Source organism: Gymnoscopelus braueri, assembly GCF_963280865.1.
Source record: "Gymnoscopelus braueri genome assembly, chromosome: 12".
Lineage (NCBI taxonomy): Eukaryota > Metazoa > Chordata > Actinopteri > Myctophiformes > Myctophidae > Gymnoscopelus > Gymnoscopelus braueri.
In genome coordinates, this window is record NC_137614.1 from 43,452,791 (window position 1) to 43,474,883 (window position 22,093).

Below are 22,093 nucleotides of genomic sequence, written 5' to 3' on the forward strand. Positions count from 1 at the left end.
CCCAAAAGAAGCGAAAATAGCAGATCTACAAGCTCACAACGCCTCGAGACTCGTCGCGTTGTTGTGAGCTTGTAGATACTATTCAAAAACAACTAAAACACGAAGAAATGGGGATCCCTGGCATAAAACATTTTCTGATGGGGTTCTGCTAGCCTTAGATCAAGACTCTCGTAGATGTATTTGATCGATTTTGACATGTTTATATCTACGAGAGTCTACCACCCCTTAAATGGGGCTAACCACCCCCTAGATTGCCCTGAAATGTCACCAGCAAAGCCCGTACTTCTCCAAACATGTACAAATGCAAAATATAAGATGTTTACTCGCGTGCCCCAAATGTTAACTAGGTGTCCGGCGTATTTGTTTAATGTATTAGTCCATATTATTCAATAAAGAAGTGTTTTAATCCCGTCTGTGGCCGATTATGTCGAAAGTTCCCAAAGGACGGTAGTGACAAGGCGCATCCGGTGAAAACCAGAATTACACTCAATGTAAACAGGAAGTGAACGAGGGGGAACAAATGGCGTTCGGCCACCGACGGGATTAAAACACTTCTTTGTTGAAGAATATGGACTAATACATTGCACAAATAGTCTGGAGACCTAGTTAACATTTGGGGCACGAGGGGTAAGAACCTTATATTGTGCATATTTTGTACATGTTTGAAGAACTACGGGCTTTGCTGGTGACATTCCAGGGCAATCTGGGGGGTGGTAGCTAAGACTCTCGTAGATATAAAAATCGATAAAATACATCTACGAGAGTCTTGATCTAAGCTAAGGCTAGGGGTTCTGCAGACAAATATAAATTAATTTGGGGGGTCCTTGACATGAAAATGTTTGAGAATCACTGGTTTGAACAACATTACACAGCAAGCCCAAATAAGCAACTACTACACTTTAGAAACAAGCCCCCAAAAAAACGCAACCTGCAACTATCAATATTTACAAGCAACTTTACAGAGAAACAAGCCCAGAGTCGCTTATAATAAGAGGACATGGCAACACTGGTGATTAAGAAGAACGTTCACCAGCGTTCACACAAAAGAAGATGCGTCTAGCTGCGGGAAACAGCAGATCTACAAGCTCAAAACGCGTCGTGGTGCGACCCGTCGTGAGCTTTTAGATCTGCTATTTTCGTCGCCGACGCCTTCACGCAAACAAACAGTCGTCCTGGCGCGGCACAAACACACAAGTGAGTGAACACACAAGTGAGTGAACACACAAGTGGCCATTTACAGTCACTGCCACTGGATTAATTATATTATATCAAATACACAGTTAATGGGGTTTATTGTCACTATAGGTCCCAGGACTATAGGTTTACATACTATCAAATACAGTTAATGGGGTTTATTGTCACTATAGGTCCCAGGACTATAGGTTTACATACTATCAAATACAGTTAATGGGTTTTATTGTCACTATAGGTCCCAGGATTATAGGTTCATATACTATCAAATACAGTTAATGGGTTTTATTGTCACTATAGGTCCCAGGACTATAGGTTTATATACTATCAAATACAGTTAATGGGTTTTATTGTCACTATAGGTCCCAGGACTATAGTTTTATATACTATCAAATACAGTTAATGGGTTTTATTGTCACTTAAATCCCAGGACTAGGCTGGGGCACGGTGGCGCAGTCGGTAGCGCTGTCGCCTCACAGCTAGAAGGTCCTGGGTTCGATTCCCGCCGGGGACGCTGTGGGCGCTGGGGGCGTGTCTTCTCCTCCGCGTCATCAGCGCCCATACCCTAGGTGGGGTTGGCGAAAGGGCCTACTCTGTGTGGAGTTTGCATGTTCTCCCCGTGTCCCCTAGGGTAGTTAATACCCTCACAAAAACATGTAGTAATCCTGGTCGCTATACCGCCTCCCCCATGACAGCCGGGGCGCCTGATGGAGGGGAAGGGAACTGGTTGGAATAACGTGTTCCTTCCACGCGCTACGTCCAACCAGGGAAACTCCCCCCTGTCAGGTGACAAGAAGGTCAGTTCAGTTGGCTCTCATGCCTGAAGGAAGCATGAGCTCGGCCCTGGCCTCCCTACTGTGGGGGACTGGTGTAGTGCTGGTGTAGGGCTGGTGTAGCGCCCAGGATCACTTAGGAAATTGGCACCGGGTGAAAAAAATGGGTTACAAAAAAATCGCGGGATAAAATCCCAGGACTAGGGTTTTTTTATTATGCAAAATCCTCCTATGCTTTATGTTCCCATTCTGTAATCTTTATAGAATAAGACCACTGCTCATCAACAATGTGTGTTGAATAAGAGAGCCATGTGGTGTAAAGTAAAACATTTTTTATCTTTGATTTAGTATGCTCATATTATTAGCCCGTAGCTACAATCTGGATAAATAATGAATGGCACACAATGGGACACATCTGGTCTATTTAACCTCATATGCTAATCTACTGCACCTCAACACCAGGTGGAGTAAATTGTGTTTTGATCGTCAAGCTTCCATTATACAGCAGTGGACACGCAAATTAATTTTGAGCAGGGTTTTAAGATTGAATCCTGTAGGCCGGGTCTTCCTTTTAATTTCTAAATTTTGGCCCTTTAGTTTAGCCTAGTTGGGTCTATTGCAATTGTTTTGTTGCCTATGCTGTTTTTATGCCTTGCTTTTAATTGTAGCACTCTGAGATTCGTAAGAATGTAAAGTGCGTTATAAATAAAATGTATTATTATTATTATTATTATTCCTCCATGGGTCTTCCTCCATGTGTCTCCCCTGGGATGGCTCCCTCTCATCTTTCCTTCTGTCACAGTCTGACTGACCATGAAGGAATAAATATAACAACTCTGTCCAGTGGAAACCTCATATGTCCAAAACTTACTTTTCAGGATTCATCTGCTACTTTTGATGCTTGTTTTGTGTGACGCTGTAGTATGATCAAGTAGGGCATTAATTTAAGAAAAAAATACTAAAAGTTAGAATATGGAGATAAGAGGTTTCTGTCCAACAGCAACCATAAGCAAATGAACTGCTCTCTAAATTGATTTCTTTCTTTTTTTTAATATCTTGTTTTCCTTTCTGCAACACAGTGACCCACCACTGGGGGCAACAGCACCACAGTACAATCAGCAGTTGTGTCCTGCAAGGCAACCTGCACAGAACACGCTCATCATGTAAGTTCTTCATTGGCCAAATTTCATGCATCATAATTTAAGACATGCTGGTTTTCTATAGCAGACAACAAGAGAATCACAGTTTCTGTATATTTATAATATCATCGTCACTTCTAGCGAGCCTAGTTAACACATTATCTATAAGAAAGCAATTCCCTAACTCCTGTTTCCATGGAGATACATTTTCATGGGAGAAAAGAGTTGCACACTGCTGACCACTGCTGACTTAGGATCAGCATGGCATTCATTATCAACGAATGAATGACAGTATGAATGAATGACAATAACCACTGCTCTATATCAAGTATTTATGATAGAAAGTTGCATCACTGGCAGTTAGATGACAGGTTATTTTAGGTTATTTTAAAGGCTGATTAGTTTTTTCCAGTGCCAGTGATTCAAAATCATTCCATTGGTATTTGGATGTTATTATTTTACCATACTTTAAAATGGCAAATATTCAATATTTTCCCCAATAGCAGAACAAACATGAAAAGACAACAACATGAAAGCTATGTTTGCCTCTCCTTCAAATCTGCATACAAGTTCATTCATGCATTATTCATTTGAGAAGACAGAACAATATCAGTAGAGTAGCCTACCATACATGAGTCATTAAAAAGTAATCCATTACAAGTAAAATGATTACAAATACAATTACTTTTCAAAGATCTTTTAGTTAAGTGCCATTCTATCAAAATCCCAAAGCAGATATATTTTTCAGGTTTGGTGTCCTTCGGTGCCTAGATTCAGAGTGAATTACAAGATATTGACATATTTGGTTGTTTTGCCTGCATGTTTCTGTTTAAAAGACCTGCAAATGATAGCAAGGTGTGCCAGAATTGTAAGTTTTGCTTCTGTGTAGGGGATGCTGCACTGTGCCAAAGCCCTATAATCATGAGCAATATAATTATTACACACCACATTGGTCATCACAGACAGGACCTTACAGTCCACTAAAATACTGATGCAAAACACCTAGGAAAACCCTCTGTGATTAAACACTGACTGTAGGGCAGACTTATATTAGTTCAGATGAAATTCAAGAGATCGATGAGGGTTCTCGAACCAGTTAATTAAGGCAGGGGGTTAATTATATGCTGCTATACCAACATTATCTCAAGGGATGGCTGCGGATGCTTTTCTCCCCTTCTGCATCACCCGTAAACACTTAGCCCTAACAGCCATTTTAGATCTCCCTTTGCATGTTATGTGGGTAGAAAACCAGAGGCAGAGAGCAGGGAGAACAGGAGGAACACAGGGTGTTAAAACATGAAGGAGTAGTGGTGGATTCCTCAATAATTTCCCCCGTGCTTCCACTGGAAAACCCTCTATTTTTTTTTTCCTGCAGTGGTTGAAAAATGCGTGACGCCTTTATGGCAGTGCAAAATGGGGGAGGGGTAGAGGAGACAATCACACAAGAGAGAGAGAGAGAGAGAGAGCAGAGAGAGAGAGAGAGCAAAGAGGAGAGGAGAAGAGGGAGCATCTTTCGCAGTCATCCAGGGTATCGGAGGCTACGGTGATTGGCTGAGGGATCGTATGACATCACTGCAACTCCGAGGGGGAGCTCTGAGGATGCGATGCTGATCTGGGAGGCTGCACACTGAAGAACTGAGCCGTTTCGCAGCCTCACTCTGGGAACCGGGTACCTTTCTGCAGAATAATCTAAACATAGGGGTGATATTCCATATTCCACCCCCCTACACACACACACACACACACACACACACACACACACACACAGCGTTATCACGTTTTTTTTCAACGTCCTGTCCTTGTTGACTCCGCTTCTCTCTCTCAGTGACAGCCATGAACTATTTACGCCGGCGTCTTTCTGACAGCACCTTCATCTCCAACCTGCCCAATGGCTACATGACAGACCTCCAGAGGGCTGACCCCACTCAGCCTCCTGCGCCCGCTGCTGCTGCTGCTGCTACTGCCGCCTCTTCCGGTCCGGCCAAGTCTCCCACGGCCGCCGGGCCTCCCGCTACTTCCCCGGCTGCCGAGAGGAAGCCCCAACCGCCGCCTCAGTCCCAGTCCGCCGGGGTGGGCTTCTTCAGCTCCTTCTCCAACGTGGTCAAACAGACCGCTGCCTCAGCGGGTCTGGTGGAGCAGACCCAAGTCACGACGCCGAAGAAGTTCAAGACTCTCCTTGTCATTGACGAGCCACAGCAAGAATGGTGAGGCGACATGCTGCTTTCCACGTATACGCGCGTGTGTGGCTTGAATAATTCATAGGTTCACCGTAAAATCCTGAGTGTTCAATTAACTCTGAGAGCGTGCTTGTGACCAAATGAACCCTTTTACGGCCTTTCCTTGTGATGCATGTTAACCCCTCATGCTTCAGTGTAATAATGTGTGTGAGATATATTATAGTGCTGTGCATGTAGTTAATGGTTTAACGCGAACCCCAGCATCAATATTCTGGGGGGGAACATTAGACAAAAATAGGTGATCTACAAGCTCACGACGCGCCGCGTCGTGATCTTGTAGATCGGCTGTTGTTTTTGGGCAAAGAGATTTGGTGTAGACAGAAAAAAGCGGTCCATGTACAGACCCAACTCAGGTCCAGTTTAGAAACACAACACACAGGCATGGAATAGATTGATTCTCAGCAGTAATTACATTACAGCAAGATGGGAGATTTTCACGGACGTCCATTCTCTCTGCATGGGCAGCAGCTGCTGATATTTTGTTGAGTTAATTGTCTGATATAATCGTTAACGCGAAAGCTTGTCCTTTGCCAGTTTGTGGGTGATTTTGTCGAAAACGACTTGCTTCAACTGCGTTTCATTGCCAATACATTGATCCGTGTCTGGATACCGATTTATGACAGACACATTGACTTGTTTTTAAATGAACTCAGTTAATTAAAATGGAATCGTCAGATGAGGGTTTCCCCCCTCACAGCTCTGAATCATTCGAGAAAGAAACGCATTATTAATATTCAACAGGCTGCAAGCAACAGGGAAAGGCACTTGTCTTGTCCTGTCTTGTTACAGTACAGTTTATAGTAGGCCGGGGACTGCAGTGGTTTCATATTTCATGGATGGGGGTTTCCCCCCTCTCACCGATAGCATGCAGGTCACATGACCTACACGGGGAACTGCAGCACATGATGGCTCCTTTAGTGATCATAATAACAGCCAATACGTAGAGTTATCAAAGGAAATAAAGGAGAAAATTCAATAATGGTGCCGTCTGAAGGTCAAACTAAGGCCGCTCCAAATCCAGATGTCAGCTTCTTGGCAGGTGGATCGCAGCACGTTTACACGGACCACTAATACCCTAGCCTCGGTATCCAGGCTATTATTTTGTGGTTCTCAACCTGTGGGTTGGGGGTCCCCATGTAATTCTTTGGGGGGTGTCCCCAGATGACAGTGAAGTGACAATTTAAGGACTTTTAATACCTAATACCAAAAATATATATATATATATAAATAAAAGAAATTAAATGAAAAAAGACCATTGCTGCATCAAAAGTAATCAACAAAATATACAACTGGTCAAACGTTGGCCATATTGTCAAATAAGAAAGAGGCAAACATTTTGAAAATAGCTTATCTACAAGCTCCCGTTGTGAGCTTGTAGATCAGCTATTTTTCACAATATTTATCTGTGGAACCGAGTCAAACTAAATGTAATGCCTCAACTCCTAATTCCAAGTGCTTGTCAGGGTGGGGGGTCCCCGGTTCAAATATGATTATTTTGGGCGGTCACGGCCTGAAAAGGTTGAGAGCCACTGCCCTAACGTCCCTGTTGTGGGCATGTCATAACAGGCAAACATTCTGCCAAAAAATGGCATATCTACAAGCTGACATCGTGGCCGCGTTGTGAGCTTGTAGATCAGCTATTTTCGGGGGTAAGAGATTTGGTGTAGGCCGGGGAAGAAAAGGAGGGGGCCAACTATAGTGCCCTGAGGGACCCCCATCATTGATGTATAGGGTTTAAGTGGATAACGGATTTGGCTGTCATTCACCTTTGAGTTCTTAGAGGTAGACTAAAGCAATTAAGCACCTTTTCAGACTCCTTTCACCTCCTTTCGGGTTTGTTTTAGATCTCTTTTTAGCCTGCTTGAACTATTCCTCCAAGAGTGCAGTACATAGCATTAAACGATTATTTCATAATACGTACAAAACACAGCCAATATTAAAATGTTCCAAACAGCACGTCACAATAGATCCATAGTAATGTTTCATAGTGCAAGTACCGGTATACAAAATGTGTTCCCATAAAGCAGTACAAATTCTTAAAAAAAAAACTATTACACCCAGTCCCACAATTTATAAATATCATTTTACACCTACAGTAGTCTCACATAGACGGACTTTCAGAGGTCTCCGCCGGCGCCTACTGATACGCCGGGTGACTAATTCTGGAATTCTAATTCCAATGGTGTAAAATAACTAAGTACATTTACTCAAGTACTGTCTGTACTAGTACTGTACAAGTACAATGTGTTGCATAAAGAGCTTGTGGATCTGCTATTTTCAATTTCAAACGATTGCTATACATTTTATACATTTGAAAACTTGTGAAATGGGGACATTCTGCATAATGAGTACTTTCTACTTTTGGTACTTTAAGTACATTTTGATACCAATACTTTTGTACTTTTACTCAAGTACATTTTAAATTCCGGACTTTTATTTGTAACAGAGCATTTCTACATTGCGGTATTGATACTTTTACTTAAGTAAACATTGGAGTGCTTTTTCCAAAACACTTCCCAGTCCCACAATTTATAAATAACATTTTACACCTACAGTAGTCTCACATAGCCATAGCCGTCTACTGAAATCTGGTGACATCTAAGTCAATAAACTTGGTGGAAATAATGAGACATTTAAGAAATAACAGCATCACAGAACCCATGCAAAGACCTTAGATTTCCCCACACGTATCAGCATAGAGCCAGAGATCCCTCATCGTCTGGCTGCTCGAGACAATTTTACACCCTGTAGGCTTAGGGGATGACAAGTATAAAATTCTGTCTGTCTCTGACAATTTCTTTTTTTTTCCTTACCCAGCTGAATTTTTTATTATTCGCCTGAATAATACAGCTTGGTGTTAAAGGAGAAACCCTTTAAGAAATCTATAGAAAAGAAGTGCAGGCGCTTCAACTTATTTATTCAACTTACTCTGGGTGGTTGGTCGTGGGCGGTGATTCTCAGATTTATTTTGTTGAAGAGAATATCTTTTCAGTCAGGAACACTCGCGTCAAAGTAGATTGAACCATTTACTGCAACAAATGGAATGCAGTTAAACTTGGCGTTAATGACTCCGCTCTCTCTGGGATGTTCCCTGAATTCTGCCCAAGCAGCATGCTAAGAAAAAATCAGGGGAACGCTACGCAAAACCCCCATAGGAATACAATAGCGGGCCTAAGCAATGTATTGACATATTAGCTTGAATCAGCAGGCATAAGATCACAAGTATTTTGAGCCTATATATGCCAGACTCTGATCAAAAAGGTGGAGACTGGGGTGGAGGATGCAGCTAAGCAGCAGCGGATGTGAAGCAGGCAGCAAGAGAAGCAAGAGATCTAGCGAACGCAAAGCCGTATTTAAAGGAAACCTCTCTGTTATTAAGAGCGTGAGCTCTGATTGCAGTATATGAAAGTGTGACTCAATGACCATGCAGAGCTGTGAATGTAGAATAGGAAGCTAGGCTGATTGTTTACAATCAGCTGACTGACAGCCGATTACAGCTGAGGCGTGCAAGACTCCCTTTATTAAGGCTTGTATATCGGCTGTTTTTGAATAGCCGACGCTAAAATCTAAATTGACACAGATGCTTTCCCGGTTTTAATGGAGTACTGAAGACTGATGTCATTTTGGTTTGTATAATATAAGATGCTCAAGACAACAAAATCTATATTTTATATCTTCAAGTAACCACTTGAACCCCAGCATCGATATTCTGGAGGGGGGGTAACATTAGCCAAAAATAGCAGACCTGCAAGCTCACAACGCGGCGCATTGTGACGAGCTGTGACCTTGTAGATCGGCTATTTTTGGCAAGGAGATTTGGCGAAGAGATAAAAAATGTGGTCCAAAGTACAGAGCCAACTCAGGTCCAGTTTACCAAGTCTACAGGGTATAAGTGGTTAAAGCAGCACTATGTAACTTTCCTCTTCTACCCCGGATTTGAACCAGGTTTCCTGCGCAATCGCTCAAATTCTTTACTGTGAAAGGTTGGCTGATGGCTCAAGGCTCTAAAAAGTAGACAGATGCACAAATACAGTTTTGGGGTATTTATTTACCTCCAAAAGATTAACAGTGCAAGCCTGCGACAAAATACAAAACATGAATAATAAGACTGGTCAAAAGCAAAGTTCCAAAAACAGGAAATAAAGAATAACCACTTGACGACTAAACTAAGGAAAAACAACAAACCAAGATTTAAGAAACTGAAACACAGGAAATGCCCTTTTTGTCTGGCAGCTCTCCCCTGGTATTGTCACCTTCACCCCAAGCAAAACTGAACTAAACCCCAATCACCTGTAGCATACATGCCTTTTAAGCAGGTGAGGCAAACCATACCAGTAATCATTCATTGGTAAATCATTAACTATGGCTAACTAAGGCCCATGAGTTATCTTACACAATTACTTTTAATGATAAAGGAATTTCCAAACCGATTCAACTATATCTCACAGGCCCAATTCATTCACACATTATTGAAATAAGACAAAACATGATACAAACATCTTACACCCCTCCTCTGCAGTGCTTGGCACCTTCCCAATTATCAATTGCCAGCACTGCATAGGAGAGACAGGTGACCAACCAATAATTGAACTTCTTCACACAGGGTCAATAAATAAACATGTTAAAAACCCTTTCAGTCCTTGTGTGAAATGTCACATGTACACTTTAAAGAAAACATGCAACACAACACTAAACCCACACTTCCCAGCCGGCTTGCTGGTGATTGGTATCGGAAGCAGCTGTGTAGTGTATGTGCATGCAAAGTAAATGTCACGGGCATGGGCTGCCCGTGACATTTACCATTGAGCTATAGAGCCTGCCTGCTTGCTCAGGGGATAAATTGAATCTTGACATTCAGGTCAAAATTCGTGTCAGATCCTGTGTCTAGGTGAGACACGATCTTTGACAAGATTTAAATGTCTCAATAGAAGAGCTGGGAGACAAAATACAACCACCCCAATTGTATAAGTTATATTGTATTAACATAGTTACTCTACCATACAGATTGGACAAAATTCATTTTTTTTTCATTAAAAAAGGTGCCACTTTAATGTCAATTGCCTCTCAAAGCTATAACTAACTAGACACCTGGGACTTAAATGTATTATACCAACTGAATACAATACACTAGCTGTAGTTGCAACGTGCATACTGTAGAGACAGACCTTATGGACCTGGAATATTTTTTCTAAAGATTTCCTATTAACATCTTAATGAGCTTGATTAATTCATTTGAAGCCAGATGTACACTGATCCAGAGAGAATCCACCCAGAAGAGACATCCTTTCGTTCCTGTGGTAAAAGAATAACATAGCTCAGAGCTCTAAATTTGGTTGTAGACTCCAGTTAAAAGACCTGAGGCCGATTCTACAAATTCCCTCTAAATCAGTAGTTCTCACACTGTCAAGATTTTTCTAAAATGTTAAAAAATAGCTGATGTACAAGCTCGCAGTGCGGCACGAAGTGATGTGCTGTGAGCTTGTATATCTGCTATTTTTGAATAGCCAACGCAAAAAACAAAAATGACGCAGATGCTTTCCGGGTTTTAATGGGTTAACCACTTTAACCCTGACTTCCCTATTTTGGGCATGATATTATAAGCCAAAAATTCTTATATTTTGTAAACATTTCAAACCTTTCCAAAATAGTGAATATAGCAGAACTACAAGGTCACTATGCCTCAGATTTCGGTATTCATCGTAACGTATACTGTATTTAGGGCTTATGATTAAGAGCTTTCCAGACAGTATCCCAACATGCTGCAGAGAATGAAAGAATATACTCTGATTTAGACGTCTACTGGGTGTAATATGTTTTTGTCTTTCTTTTCTCAATATATGAACTGATCTAATTTGAAGAACAAGATCTAATTTATTTGTTACACCATAGATCACAGGCTCATTCTCTTGGGTCAGTTTGTAAACACTGCAGATGGCACAGAGAATCTGCCTCGGGGACCATCTGTGCTGAACGACAATGACACAGCGCATGTTAATGTGCTGCTATTCTCCATACTTGGAGGATGAGGCCATCGTTTTGTGTAAATGCAAGTTGAAATCTCCACTCAAGTGAACAACGCAGACACGGGAAGGTACATAGAAGGAAATAAGCAACAGATGAAAGAGGCAATTAAAACAATGAAAAGGTCTCGATATAAAAGTACGTTTTCAGAAGTGAAGGCGACACTGACTTTGCCATTATATGTGAATATTCCACATTATTCGAATGTCTCTTTAGAGGAAATTCATATTCACATTAATGTGCTCTGTAACCGCAACTAACAAGGCTAGCCTAATTAAGGCGGCTCAGCCATGCTAAGTGCACTTTCCCTGTTTTGTGAGGAGGACTAATGGCAACCCGATCAAAGCTAATAAGATCTGACCCCATGTCAGGTGGAACGATGCCAAGTCTATGACTATATGCACTAATTTTCATTAGAGGGATCAGGGGAATAAGGACAGAAAATATGTATAATCCAAGATGTGAGCGTTTATTTGTTTTTTAGTTTTTCTCGTAAATTAACATTTCATGATAAATGACTCATTTCTTTATTACCGAGTATCAATTCAACCATCATGAAACCACTTAAGTGATATTTGGCTCAGAATCGATCTCTATCCCTTATTAATCCATACCCAGCGATGTGTTCCCCAACTACAGTACGAGCAGGCTTGCCAAAAATGTGAATAAACCGCTTACGTTTGGGAAAATGGCAAAATCGGCTTTGACCGTTCCTGTCAACACCAGTGATCAATGCCCACATGCAAGTCCAGACTAACTGGCCAACCCAGAAAAATGGATACAGACAGAAGGACAGATGGACAAAGGTTTGTCGTTAGGATAATACCAATTCAATCCAGGAACGCATCTGTGTCATTTTAGATGTCTTTGGCTATTAAAAAATTGCAGATATACAAGCTCATAGCGCGGCACCAAGTAGATCTGCTATTTTCTGAAAAAAAACGTGAACATTTGTGTAAATCTTTGAATATACAGTATATATATTCATTTCAATTCAAACTTTATTCCAGACACACAGGGGTCCATAGAGTACATACAAATATCACGCAACAAATAAATAACAAAACATAAAAAAAACACATAAAATACCAGCCTGATCTCCAGAGAATACCGTAACATTGCACGGAACAGTGCACTTCATTCCGTGGATAGTCGCCTCGGAACTCCCAAATTGCGTGCATATGTACGGCGAGTCCCACGGTGGGCGTAACCAGTCGCAACACGGAAAAACCCGGAAGCAGAGCAGTCCCCACAATAAAATTTACGATTCTGTGCCTATCGGTACATAACTCAAACGGCGCTGAGTAGGCACAGGCGAATGTCCCACCGTTCAGGACGGCAACTCGTCGCCTTAGCTCCCTCGGTGGTCCTTCACGGGGGGACAATTCGCCTGTGACTGCGCGCCTCCGAAATGGTTTTGTCACAAAGGCAGCGCCGTACCATATGCACGCAATTCGGGAGTTCCGAGGCGGCTATCCACGGAATGAAGTGCACTCGTTCCGTGCAATGTTACGGTAATCTCTGGAGATCGGGTTGTAAAATACATACATATAGGCTGACTCTCCAGTGTTTACGCAGCCTGGACGAGTACCGGAGACAGCTCATCCCAGGATTGACTATATCCTCAATAATACTGTTCCGGGACTCATCCAGGCGAGACATGAATCCATACATACATAGAGTGTCTTAAGAGAGCCTCACAAGTGTGGATTCCACATGTTACAAACAAGTGACTGGCACTATGCCATCTAGGGACCTTAAAGACGGGGTGCCGTGATTTTCAGTGATCCCCCCCCCCCCCCTAAAACATAATCATCAGGTATTATGGTTATACTAGGAGGAAGATTTTTTTCAAAAAAGTGTAGAGAAATTGTTAAAATTAGACATAAAAAAACATAAAAACACCACCAGGGGGCTTAATGAAGTTCTATCAACCTCATAGACACATGAAAAACAGAAAAAGTGCAAAACCATGGCACCACCTCTTTAAGTAGTATCCTCAGGGCATCGTTGTAGGCCACTTTAAGCCTCCGCATGCTACCTTTCTTGTATTGTGCACCACAAGACTAACTGGCCAACCCAGAAAAATGGATACAGACAGAAGGAGAGATGGACAACGGTTTTTCGTTAGGATAACACCCATTCGCTTCACCCATTGAGACCTGGAACGCATAGTGTAATTTTTTTATTTGAGCTAAAAAGCATTATTTTGCACTTTGGCTATTAAAAAATAGCAGATATACAAGCTCATAGCGCGGCACCGAGTGCCGCGCTACGAGCTTGTAGATCTGCTATTTTTGAAAAATCGTGAAAATGTGTGCAAATCTTTGAATACATATTGTTTAGCTCATAGCGCGGCACCGAGTGCCGCGCTACGAACTTGTAGATCTGCTATTTTTGAAAAATCGTGAAAATGTGTGCAAATCTTTGAATACATATTGTTTAAAGCAAACATTTTTAACTCTATTCTTTGCTTCTGGTCTTAATCTTAATCGCTTAATGGAATGGGATCTCTAGTGTACAATTCTGCCTAGTTATTTCCCTCCTCTGTTCTTATTACTTGCATGTAGTCATTGGCTCGACCGGTGTCTCCATCCCAAAGAATCTGCCTCCATGTCTGAATATGTCTGTGCATCCATTTGGCATATCTCTGAAATATCACTGAGCATGTTATTAAGCAGGGTTTCTCCTTGTTGGAAGTGTGGCATATATATCCTACTACATTATGAGTCTCGGTCAGAGTGAACGAGTGGGGAGTTTTTCGTGTTTTACTACCTCAGTGACAGTGCGGCCTTGAGACTCTTTATATTTTGGCTGTAGACCGAGGTCTATAATTCAGTGTTCTATACTGTAGCTCTTTGGCTCTCAACCTTTTTCTTTAGCACATAGGTTCTCAAAGTGGGGTCCGGGGACCCCCGGGGGTCCTTGGAGGGGTTCCAGCCAGGGGGTCCCCAGCAAAAGGTTAATGTAGCGTCACAATCATTTGAACCAATTTAGCCATATTTTAAACTTTGGCTATTAAAAAATAGCAGATATACAAGCTATGAGCTTGTAGATCTGGTCTTTCTGAAAAAGATTTGTGGAAATATTTGAATAATTTCTTTAAAAAGCGAACATTTTTAACACAAATCTTTGCTTCTGAGGGTCTCTGGCACAAACCCATTTCAGATGGGGGTCCGTGACCGAATACATATCATTTTGGGGGTCTTTGACTGTGAAACCCACAGACACACTTAACCACTTTTAGATGGAATGTAATTTTAAAAATTAATAAATAGCAGATCTACAAGCTCATCACATTGCGACGTGTTATGTTGTGTGCGACACGTTGTGAGCGTTTAGTAAACAAGAAGTGATAACACAGCTATTTCTATTTCATTCAAACATTTCTTATTCATATTTAACGTTAATGATCTGTTAATGAAGCCAGATTTATAGTTGCACGTCGGTGTTGTGCACCGAATAAAGCAGTTCTACAAGCTCACAATGTGTTGTGCTGCAACGCTTTGTGAGCTTATAGATTATTTCCTGTGTGTGTGACACCGCGTGCAACCAAGTATATTAAGCCCTTAACAGTCAATATCTCATTTCACACTACACCAATCACTTCACAATCTTTCTTAAATTCGATCCGACCTTTAATTGATATTATTTAAACGTATTTTGGAAACAAAAAAAGGCACGATATATATATATTTTTACATTTCCCCATGGACCACCTGTATTCATGCCATGGACCAGCAGTTAAGAAAGAGTGGTGCAGCTTATGTGGAGTTTTCACGAATATTACAGTTCTGTGAGCACTAACTCTGACATTTCTTATTTTATTATTCTTTATTTTACCGTAATTCTTTTTACCAGTAATATTCCCACTTCAAAATCTCTTTTATCTTTTAAATATTAAGCGTTTCATGTTCAACCGTGGGAGTAGGAAAGCCCTTGCATAAAAGGATCCTTGTTGGAATACACAATGACTCGTAGTGTTGTTGACACCGTTTCCGCTGACTGCCAGACAGATACCTTTTGTAATGTTATAGCAGCTCCTGTGATGTTAGCACTAGATGAAGGCTTTGGACGGAGGGATGTTTTATGGCCTTGTCTCATTGTGGGAGGGATGACGTCAGCACACACACACTGCTGCTCATGGAAGCCTGGCTGACAACAACACTGGCCGCTGGCCCCTCCAGGACACAGGCCAATAGGCTCTATGCACAGCAGCCATATATATAGGAAAGAAATTGGGCCTCTTCCTCACTTCCTTCACAGCTGTTACCAATGATTCTAATGAAGGCTCTGTTCAATTTAGTGCAGTAGCACAGTGGTTCTCAAACCTTTTAATTTCAAGGACCATCGTAACTCTGAGAGTGTACAAATGGAACCAATCGGTTCCATTTGTACACTCAGCGTTACAGACTCATAAGGCGCCATTTGGAACCCCTTCAAGGAACCATAAGGGTCCTTGGACCACACTTTGAGACCCACTGGTGTAGCAGAGTGTTTCCAGTGAGCCAACATGCACAATATCAGCACCCTGACTGTGTTTGACCAGAATGGAACAGAGCCTTCATTAGTATAATTGGTATTTGGTAATACCTGTGAAGGAATAGGCCAAATTTCTTTCCAATGTGGCTGCTGTGTCTGTGCATAGAGCCAATTTATTTTTTAAAAAGCTCTCCAGACTTATTACTATTAGCAAGGACTCCTCAGCCATGACTATTATCTGAGCTAGAACTAAAGCAACACGGCTCTTCACAAAGAGCAGCGATTATCAACCTTTTAATAGGTATGATATGTATTTGGCCATACGGACCCCCGCTCGATGAAATGTTTAGTCTCTGGGACCCCAATCTACAGTACACTTTGAAATTCCCAAACTGGGGGTCCCCAAATACTTTTGGGGGGTCCCCAGATGATTAGCTTAATGTGCAACATTGATTTCCTCACTCAACAGTAAACAAACCAACATACAGTATAAGTGTATACAGGGTATCTGCACATTTCTAAAAATTACAATTAATTACTTTTAAGACTTTCTTTTATACCAAATTGGCCAAATTGTCAAATATTACGTAAGAAAGAGGAAAACATTGTGCAAGCCCACAATGCCTTGCAGTGCGATGCGTTGTAGTTCGTCTATTTTCACAATATTTATCATGTCGAACCGAGTCAAACTAAATGTAATGCCTACAATTCATCGTGCTCGTCAGGGTGGGGGGTCCCCGGTTCAGATATGATTATTTTGGGGGGTCCCCAGTTCAAATATGATTATTATGACTATTTTGGGGCGTCCCCAGTTCAAATATAATTATTCTGGGGGGTCCCCAGTTCAAATATGATTATCATGACTATTTTAGGGGGTCCCAGTTCAAATGTGATGGGTCCCCAGTTCAAATATGAATATTTTGGGGGGTCGCGGCCTTAAAAGTTTGGGAACCCTTGATTTGGTCCCCCTGGTGGTCCCCAGACCCGACGTTGAGAACCGGTGACAATGAGGATTATGCCCATGCAGTCACACAGCTGTAGGGAGTGTAGCAATGTTGCTAAAAATATTAACTTTAACCTTGACATTAACTGGGGCGTCGATGGCCTAGTGGGTAAGGCGTGTCCCATTATATAGGCTCTGATGCAGCCTGACAGACAGCGGGTCGCGGGTTAGATTCCTGAGCCCGACGGACCTTTGCTCAACTCAACTCAACTCAACTCAAATCTTATTTACAGTATAGAGCACATTTCAAATGACCGAAACCAACCAAAGTGCTATACAACACAGCAGGAGAAAACAACAATGACACAATAGGATATTCAACAAGCACATGCAGCAATTGAAAAAACAAGTTAAATATGCACAGCAAAAAATAGTGAGGAGTCTGTGGTCATGGAGTATCAGATTAGCTGTGCTCAAAAGCAAAAAATGTGTTCAATAATTATTTAAAATGTTCTATGGACTGAGAGGCTCTGATATTAAATGGCAGGCTATTCATTTGCTGCGTGTCATTCCCCGACCCTCCCCCCTGTTTCCTGTCATCTCTCCACTGTACTATAATTAAAGGCAGAAGAATTGCTCCGAAAATATCCACGATAAACCTTAAGATTAACTAAGTCAGTTTAGTCAGACTGTCTAGGATCTGCTTTCATAATTCTACAAATGTCTTCTAAATCCTAACAGCAAAAACAAAACAAAAAAAGTATGTTGCTATAATCAGTGGTCCTCAAACGTTTTCATGTCAAGGACCTCCAAAATGTATTTGGCCGCGGACCCCCATCTCAAAATATGTTGTTCCATGGACCCCCAGAAGCAAAGATTTTAGTTAAAAAGATTTGCTTTAAAAATATATATATATTCAAAGATTTATAAAAACTTTCCCGATTTTTCAAAAATCTCCTATGTTTTAAAAGCCAAAGTATAAAATAATGGTTAAAAGGGTTACACAGACGCACTCCCGGTTTTAATGGGTTAACAAACCCATACAAATTCTGTCTGTGGCAGCAACCAATCATACACAAGTTAAAGTTTTTCTTAACTAATCATGTCGCTTATACAGAGCCATGTGAGAGGGTTAATCAGAGGGGTTCGTTTTGCCATTTTTGTGACTATCCTTTACGGTTGCAGTTTGGACCAAATGATTTTATTATTGGGGAAGAAAGAGGCATGAATTATGTATCCGCCAGTGAAAAAAAGTAGAAAGACTATGGTTTCTGAGTGTTTGAGTGACAACAATGACTCAGGAGGCCTATGGGAGCTCCCTTGTGAAAGGGAGACTTAAAAGGCGATAGCCCTTGTTTTTATTTTATTCCTTTATTTAACTGTGAGAGAAATCCCATTGGGGCCGCTCGGTTGGCACAGGGGTAAAGTACCTGCCCAGTGCCCACTACTGTGGGTTCGAATCCACCACGGCACACCGGCTTGCTGAGTGTCTAAAATGAACACAATTGGCCATGTTTGGGGGATGGAAGCCAGGCGAGGAGGAGTGATATTTGTCACTGCATGAAGTCCTATTGGCTGGGGTGGCGCCTGTCAGTGGGGAATGTTGAGCGTAAGACGGAGGTGTTACTTCCTCCCAGTGGGGGCTGCTCACTGACAGCAGTGGCAAGCAGTGGGAGGAATTAATTGGTATAAAGACTAAATTGGGAGAAAAAAGGGGTAAAAAATATTTGGCAACTCAAAAGAAGAAAACATTCCTCTCTTTGAAAGGCAGCCAAAAACAAACCAATTGGTCCAGGTAGACACAAACACAGTTTCAGCGACATGTCAGAATCAGATCAGAATCAGAATCAGTTTTATTGTCACATCACAGGTTTACAAGGTAAAAAAGTGGGTGAAATTCTTTTTTGTACATCGTTCCCATCGCAACGTTAGTTTCCATAGAAAGAAGAGGGGGGGGGGGGGGAGAAGAAGAGGGTGGGGGGTAAGTGGGAAGGAGATCAAAACAAGAGAGCAACATAAGGCCAGACAAGTTATCTACATATTTACAAATTACCTGAGATAATAAAAACAAAAAAAACTAAACTAAGGTGCCTGAGCATAGCAGCAATGTATTGTATACTGTGCATGTTATACTTATACTGTGCATGATAGACAATGGACGTTAAGGTGCTTAGAGGAAAAGGAGCACAATAAAAAAGATCAAAAAAAGTCAGTGCGTTATACAAGGGATTAAGGTGCAAAAGGTCAGTGCGTGTCCACCTAGAGTGGACTGACCCTAGTATAATCCGCATGTAGCTCCATGAGGGAGTGCAACAAAAAGTCATTTGTACCTGGTGTAGTCCACAGGTGTGTCCGAGGGGGGGCTAAAGTCCAAGTCATTGTCCCTGGTATAATCCACAGGTGTGTTCAGGAAGAGCCAGAAAAGTCTGCGCTGCCTGTTGTCAGGCTGCTGAACAAGGCCTATGCCTCATTCAGGTTTATGCCCCATTCAGCATTCTGACAGCAGCCGGATTGAAACTACACCAGTATCTGGTGGTGGAACTCTTGATACTGCGGTAGAGCCCCTTGCCCGGTCGCGGTCGTTGTAGGGGGTAGTAGACAGGTAAACATTAGTAATTAGATAAATAAAACAATGACATTCTAAAGACTGTGCATCCAATTCTTTCATTTAAAATGGTTTAACGGCAGGGATTTATTGACCATAATTCCAGGCAGAGGGTGCAAGAATATGTACAGTAAAAAATATTTTTCTAGTCTTTGTATGAGCATTTGGAACAGGGAGCATGAAAAAGCCCTGGAACATAAAACATAGTGCCACCTGCCCAGTACTTTTCCTCAAGGTATAAATGAAGCATAGCGTTAGTTCATGCAGGACACGGACGTCTTGCAGATCTGCTATTTTCAAATAGCTGATGTATATGTTAAAGTGTTCATGTGGCCCATAGTCGCTTCTTTTGGGCTGGTTTTCCTAGACCTGGTTGCTTGTTTCTCTCACAGAATCTGGCAACACTGGCTCTGCTGGTCATTACGTCACACATTCATACTCCAATCAGAGCTCACGCCTTAACAAGGAGGTCCCTTTAAATATGGCTTTGCATTCACTAGGTCTCTCCGCTTGTCCTGCTGCCTGCTTCACTGCTGCTTAGCTGCCTCCTCCACCCCAACCTTCACCTTTTGATCAGAGTCTGGCATAGGCTCAAATACTTGTGATATTATATCTGCTAATTCACACTAATATGTCAATGTATTGCTTATTGTTTGATATTGTATCCCTATGGGGGGTTTTGCTTAACATTCCCTGATTTTGCTTAGCATGATGCTTGGACAAAATTCAGGGAATATCTCCAAGAGCGGAGCTTAACTGTATTCCATTTGTTGCAATAAATGGTTAAATCTACTTTGACGTGAGTGTTCCTGACTGAAACACGTATGTAACTTGATTAGAGTTTAAGTGGTGCTAAACAAAGAGCCTGAAAGAAGGCTAATCACAGACCCTTATAATGAGCAAAACAAGGCGATGGGGGCCGAAAATGACCTCCAATCATACCCCCATTAGTGCTGTGTGATCTTACAAGCTAATCTAATCAAAAAGCAATTAGACGGAAACACAATGAATGAACCAATGAATACAAATATCATTTTTTCTTTGAAAATGTCCCCGATCTTTTTTTAGATCCCTTGTTGCATCATTTTAGTCTCTCTGTCTGCCCTTTTTCTTTTTTTCTTTATCAAGGCAGACTAGACTACTAGAGCATATCTGACCCCGTCTGTAACTTCCCTCTCTGTGGAAGAGTTATTAATCAGGCTGCTCTCACAGTTGACATAGTTTACATCAATATCACTGCCTAGAAATCCACAGAGGTCGACCAGGTCAACTACTGAGTAGCTTTACACAGTGTATGTGTTGTTTGGTGCACACGCACACACACACGTGCAGCTAGAGGTTTGTGAGAACAAAGCCATTGAACCTCCTGAACCCCTAGAGTCCCTATTCTGGGCATGTCATACTAGGCAAACATCCTGCAAAAACGGCTCCAAATGCGTTGTGGCTTTGTAGCTCGGCTACTTTTGGCAAAGATATTTAGTGTACAGGGGGAAAGGGAGGGGGGCCGAGTATAGACCCCTGGAGTAGGCTACTCTGGTCAACTAGGGTTTAACAGTAGCCTCTACAAATGCCTTCTAAATCAGTAGTTGTCAAACTAGCTCTCAAAGGACCCCCTGAATAGACTGTCACTTTCAAGATTTTTCTAAAATGTTCAGAAATTGTAGATGTACACGGTGTACATCTACAATTTTAGATTATTTTTTTTAAATGGTCGTTTAATTAATTAATTAATTAATTAAAAATCACCCATCACCCATTACAGATGCTTGCTGATTAGCCCAGTCAACATTATCAAGCAGGCTACGCCGGTGTGTACAAGCTTGCAGCGTGGCAAGAAGTGACACGCTGTGAGCTTGTATATCTGCTATTTTTGAACAGCCAACGCAAAAATCTAAAATATCAGATGCTTTCCAGGTTTTAATGGGTTAAGTGGTTATTGTGTAATGCTTAATTTATACTCCATGAAAACAATGGTGTCGCTCGCCGAATATAGCAGATTTACAAGCTCACGGCACATGGCAATTCACTCAAAGACCGTCCACAGACACTTGCCTGGTTGCTGGCATCACCTTCCTTTGCTATCAGACCCACGGCCTCCTGTGTGTCTCTGTATTGATTCATTGTGAACGTGGATGACAGGGTTGTGGGCGAGATGCAATCGCCATTAGAGGACGCGGCCGCGGCGGCCGGGTCGCGATGTCCCTAGAGAAATCATCACATTGGTTGCTGTGTGAAATGAATTGATCTCCGCTAATTATATGGAGACGGCGGAGCTGTTGTTTTGGTTCAAAACAACCTACCCCGGCTCATTTATCATATTAAGATGTCAGTCACAGAAAAGCGTGTTTTGCTCCAAGGAGAGCTGCCCCATATTTGCTCCAACGGCAGGGAAAACAGATGGTGCTGTCTCACTTATCAGAATAAAGATTCTGTTCACCGTCTGCGTCTTCCCACCGCGACTCAAAATAAAGTAGAGAGTTCAGTCAGTCACTCTCTCTACGAGCGGGAGGGGACATAATTGTTTAACACGGGGGCCTATTAGTTTCAGCTGATATTGCAGAGGGGATTCCGACAAAGGGAATTAAACCTCTGATCAAATCAAAAGGGGAGCTTTTTTGTACTGATGGCTTAACCTCATCCCGACATCATTTACATGCAAGAATGGGGAAAGGTGAATTTTAAGTAGGCTAACTAAATGAGAA

The 22,093-nt window shown here is 41.9% G+C and overlaps 1 protein-coding gene across 1 annotated transcript in view; it reads left to right on the forward strand.

The window, feature by feature from the left end:
- syn2a (synapsin IIa) overlaps window positions 1-22,093 on the forward strand; it is a gene marked incomplete at its 3' end in the record, with an annotated part of 30,248 nt that overhangs the window by 200 nt on the left and 7,955 nt on the right. Inside the window, exons 2-3 of the mRNA XM_080444416.1 lie at window positions 3,044-3,127; window positions 4,929-5,307. Coding sequence (XP_080300542.1) covers window positions 4,937-5,307 — 371 coding nt within the window. The 5' untranslated portion in view covers window positions 3,044-3,127; window positions 4,929-4,936. The remainder of the gene's footprint in view (window positions 1-3,043; window positions 3,128-4,928; window positions 5,308-22,093) is intronic.